Source organism: Cebus imitator, unplaced genomic scaffold (genome assembly GCF_001604975.1).
Source record: "Cebus imitator isolate Cc_AM_T3 unplaced genomic scaffold, Cebus_imitator-1.0 Scaffold263, whole genome shotgun sequence".
NCBI classification, from domain to species: domain Eukaryota; kingdom Metazoa; phylum Chordata; class Mammalia; order Primates; family Cebidae; genus Cebus; species Cebus imitator.
Genome location: NW_016107578.1, coordinates 304,219 through 308,682, shown reverse-complemented (window position 1 = coordinate 308,682; position 4,464 = coordinate 304,219). Strand labels below are relative to the sequence as shown.

General features: G+C 55.8%; 2 protein-coding genes across 2 annotated transcripts in view; both read right to left on the bottom strand.

Moving 5' to 3' along the window:
* Nucleotides 1-1,170, bottom strand: part of CDKN2D (cyclin dependent kinase inhibitor 2D) — a 3,053-nt gene extending 1,883 nt beyond the window's left edge. Inside the window, exons 1-2 of the mRNA XM_017499971.2 lie at nucleotides 1,067-1,170; nucleotides 633-788 (exon numbers count right to left, since the gene is read on the bottom strand). Of these exons, the coding sequence (XP_017355460.1) occupies nucleotides 633-773 (141 nt within the window). The 5' untranslated portion in view covers nucleotides 774-788; nucleotides 1,067-1,170. The remainder of the gene's footprint in view (nucleotides 1-632; nucleotides 789-1,066) is intronic.
* A 2,766-nt stretch (nucleotides 1,171-3,936) lies between these two features.
* Nucleotides 3,937-4,464, bottom strand: part of AP1M2 (adaptor related protein complex 1 subunit mu 2) — a 22,291-nt gene continuing 21,763 nt past the window's right edge. Inside the window, exon 11 of the mRNA XM_017500197.2 lies at nucleotides 3,937-4,351. Within this exon, the coding sequence (XP_017355686.1) occupies nucleotides 4,329-4,351 (23 nt within the window). The 3' untranslated portion in view covers nucleotides 3,937-4,328. The remainder of the gene's footprint in view (nucleotides 4,352-4,464) is intronic.

Below are 4,464 nucleotides of genomic sequence, written 5' to 3'. Positions count from 1 at the left end.
CCATCATGGTGAAACCCCATCTTAAAAAAAAGAAAGAAAGGAGGATTCTAAAAGTAAGAACAGAAAGGAGACTCCTCTGTAACATGTCTCCCAAGGGAATATAGGGACTCTTGCAATCTGACACTGTTTCTCCCCCGGGGCCCCCACACTATACCAAAGATCCGCATAAACTTTGGGAATTAAGACCCCACCCCCAAGTAACCAAATATGTCTCAGAGAGCCCCCTACAAAATGAGGAACCCCTGGAGACCGTACCTCTCCTTCCAGAGATCGGATCTCCACATAGAAGCCCCCAAAAATGTGAGCTGTCCCCAGGGAAAAGGCATCCAAAGAAGCTGAACCCCCACCCACGGAATAGAAAGAACCTCCCCAGGGAAAAAGAATCCCCTGCACTCAGAGAACCAGGAATCCTCCGAGAAGAATCTGGAAAGCTATCCCCTCCCCCTCCAACCTAGCCTCACCCACCATCCACCTTCGAAAGGGGACTGTGGGGGAACAATGAAAGCCTGGAGAAGGACCGGTCCCCAGTGGGTCACCACCAGGGCCAAGAGACCAGAGGAGAGGGGCTCTGGGGTCTCGATACTCACCTCGCTGAGCCGCCCCGCCCCTGACCTGAGCCAGCCCGGCCTCACCTGCAGCGCTGTCTTGCCAAAGCGGTTGAGGGCGTCGGGATGCACCAGCTCGCGGTGCAGAAGGCGGCGCACCTCCTGCACGTCGCCCCGGGCTGCGGCCCCACTCAGCCGGTCGCCGGCGCAGACCTCCTCCAGCAACATGTCGACACTGACGGCCTGCGAAGTCCCCCACCCCGCCCCAGCCAGGCGCCGTGAGCACCGAGGAGCCGGCGGGCGCTGGCCCGAACAGCCCTCCCGGGGCGCGGCCGCGGTGCGCCTGGCTGCGCTGCACTCCCGACCCGGCTCCCCAGCTCGAGACCCCGGCCCTCCCAGCGGGCTCCTCCCCCTGTCAGCCGGCCCGCGGTGAGGGGCCGGGAGCCCGGCCCAACCCTCGGCCGCCCGCGGGGCCCTGCCCGGCGCCCGCCCCTTGGGGGCCGGGTCTCCCCCCAACTCACCCTCCCTCCTCCTAGCCGGGCGGGGTCTGCTCTGAGCCTGCGCCGCCGGCGCAGCCAGGGCAGCAGCCAGGGGGCGGAGCCAACGTGCTCCCGGCCCCACCCCGAACGCCGGGGATTTGTTTTCTTACAAATTCGCTGCTGTGTAACGAAGCCGCTCTGCCTGTGGCGCGACCTTACGGCGCTCCGCCCACAGGGCCTGCGTAACCAATGGATGCGCGTCGCCGGGGTAATTTCGGGCTCCGGGTGAAAGGCGTCGCTCCTGTTTGGTCAGCGCGGCAACCGGTGGCCCGCCAGCAATGGCGGGGTTTTCGGTTTTCAAATGTACTCGGTGGGCGGGAAAGACGGCCGGTTTAACTGACCCAGGGAGAAAGGTCAAGGACAGGGTAGCGCGGGCTGCTCTGGGACCTCGGCGCCTCCTGGGGGAAGGGAGGCAGGGCTAGGGCCACCCAATCCGGGGTTCCACTGCTAATAGACATTGATTGGCCCTTACAACACGCTGGGCGCTTTATTTCATTCATTCATCTTTCCCTGTGTGCAGGGAGCGTTCTGGGCGCTGCACGCGCACATTCAAGCAACTAAATAATATTAGATAGCGTAAAGCACCGTGAAGAAAGGGAAATGGGGAGACGGGGTAGATGAGGAAGGGATCACCCTGCCTGGCTCAGACTGAGCCAGGAGGAAAGGAGCCTGCAGCTGACACGTGGGAAGGCCTGGGAGGACAGAGTCGAAGCCAGACAGGGACTCAGAGGTCTTCGCTCAAAGATTTATTTTGCATCTCCTAGAGGTGCCCGAGTGGAGAGCACGCCAGGCAGCCCCTGCTGTAGGGACACCTATGGTTTGGGGCCGGAGACAATAGTTAATTTTTATTTATTTTTGAAACAGGGTCTCACTCCCATCACCCAGGCTGGAGTGCAGTGGTGAGATCACAGCTTACTGCAGCCTCGACTTCCCGGGCTCAAGTGATCCAACCGCCTCAGCCTCCGGAGTAGCTGTGACTAAGGGCGAACCACCACACCAGCTAATTTGTATTTTTAGTTGAGATTGGGTTTCACCATGTTGCCCAGGCTGGTGTTTTTGGTTGGTTTGTTTTTTGTTTTTAAATACACATTTTTTTTTTTTTTTTGAGACAGAATCTTGCCCTATCGCCCAGGCTGGAGTGCAGTAACGTGATCTCGGCTCACTGCAACCTCCGCCTCTTGGGTTCAAGCGATGCTCCTGCCTGTCTCCCGAGTAGCTGACACTGCGGGTGCATGCCACCACACCTGGCTAATTTTTTTGTATTTTTAGTAGAGACAGGGTTTCACCATGTTAGCCAGCATGGTCTCAATCTCCTGACCTCGTGATCTGCCCGCCTCAGTCTCCCAGAGTGCTGGGATTACAGGCATGAGCCACTGCTGCCGGCCCAGATATATATATTTTTAATGTTGGGGTTCTTGCTATGTTTTCCAGGCTGGTCTCGATTTCCTGGGCTCAACGGATCCTTCTGCCTCCGCCTCCCAAAGTGCTGGATTATAGGCATGGGCCCCTAAACCTGGCCAATAGTTAAATCTTTTCAGAGTGGTAGAGGCGACTGACCAGATGAGACGTTAAAATGGAAAGGTAGAGAGGGCCTCCCTGAAGAGGTGACATTTGATTTGAGACGTAATGGTGAGGGAGTGAGACTTGTGGTTATAAGGGGAAAAGCACACCAGGTGGGAAACAGATGCTAAGGCCCAGAGGTGAGAGTGTGCCTGTACAACAGAGGAGGGGAGAGCAGGTAGGTGGGGGATTGAGGTGGCATTATGCAGATCAAGCCAAGGCTTTTTTTTTTTTTTTTTTTTTTTTTTTTTTTTTTTTTTTTTTTTTTTTTTTTTTTTTTTTTTTTTTTTCTTTTTTTTTTTTTTTTTTTTTTTTTTTTTTTTTTTTTTTTGAGTCAGAGTCTCGCTCTGTCACCCAGGCTGGAATGCAGTGGCCCGATCTCAGCTCACTGCAATCTCCACCTCCCCAGTTCAAGCGATTCTCGTGCCACAGTCTCATGAGTAGCTGGGATTACAAGCACCCGGTACCACGGTCGGCCAATTTTTGTATTTGTTAGTAAAGACAATTTCACCATGCTAGCCAAGCTGGTTTTGAACTCCTGACCCCAAGTGATCCCCCTGCCTCAGCTTCCCAAAGTGCTGGGATTACAGGTGTGAGCCACTGTGCCCGGCCCAGGCTATGGCTTTAATAAGATAGGAGTGCCCTGTGCAGTGGCTCACGCCAGTAATCCCAGCACTTTGGGAGGCCGAGGCGGGCGGATCACGAGGTCAGGAGATCAAGAGCATCCTGGCTAACACGGTGAAACCCCATCTCTACTAAAAATACAAAAAAAAAATTAGCCAGACATGGTGGCAGGCACCTGTAGTTCCACCTACTCGGGACGCTGAGGCAGGAAAATTGCTTGAACCCAGGAGGCGGAGGTTGCAGTGAGCCGAGATCACACCACTGCACTCCAGCCTGGGCGACAGTGAAACTCCGCCTCACACACACACACACACACACACACAAATTAGCCAAGCGTGGTGGCGGGCGCCTGTAGTCCCAGCTAGGTAGGAGGCTGAGGCAGGAGAATCACTTGAACCCAGGAGGCATAGGTTGCATTGAGCCAAGATCGCACCACTGCACTCTAGCCTGGGCAACTGTGAGACTCTCAAAAAAGAAAGACGCGAAGCTAGCGGGCGCCCTCTAGCGGCTATTGGGGGAACAGACTGGAGGTGGGAAGCGAAGGCAGCCGCGGGGGACCAGGAAGGAAAATGACTGCCCCGGGTCCCAAGTGAGCGATGGCCGGGGACTGTTGCCCGCTCCCACTGCAGCATTTGAGCAATGTCCCCATCCAAAAAGCACATAGCGGCTAGTTTCATCTTTTTAATGACATCCTAAAATTCAGAGGAGGGGCCAGCCGGGCCTCTGGGCTCAGCAGCTGTGAAGAAGGAGGGACCCGCAACACCCGCTAAGGCAGGTCATTGCAAAAAGGCACTCGCGACGGGGACTTCAAGCCCCTTTTCTATTTCTTCATATAAAATCAGGGGGACAGGGAAAGCTCCAAGGGCGAGGGAAGCAGAGAGAGTTTCTCTCCCAGCCTATGCAGTAAGGAAGAGGTGAGGACGGGGCCGGTGCTGGGAGCAAGAAACTGCCAAGTCCAGGCCTGTCCTCAGAGACACGCAAAGCCCGCACCTTCCCTCCTAAAATCTGCAGCCGGGGCTGTAAGGAAGCCTCCTGTTCAGGCCCCCATCTCTTCTCCCTTCTAGCTGGTACGAAGTTGGTAATCTGCAGAGAAAGAATGAGCAGGGGCCGTCTCAGAAATGGGAAGGGGGGGTCTGACGTGGTGGTTCACACCTGTAATCCCAGCACTTTGGGAGACCAAGGTGGGCGGATCAATT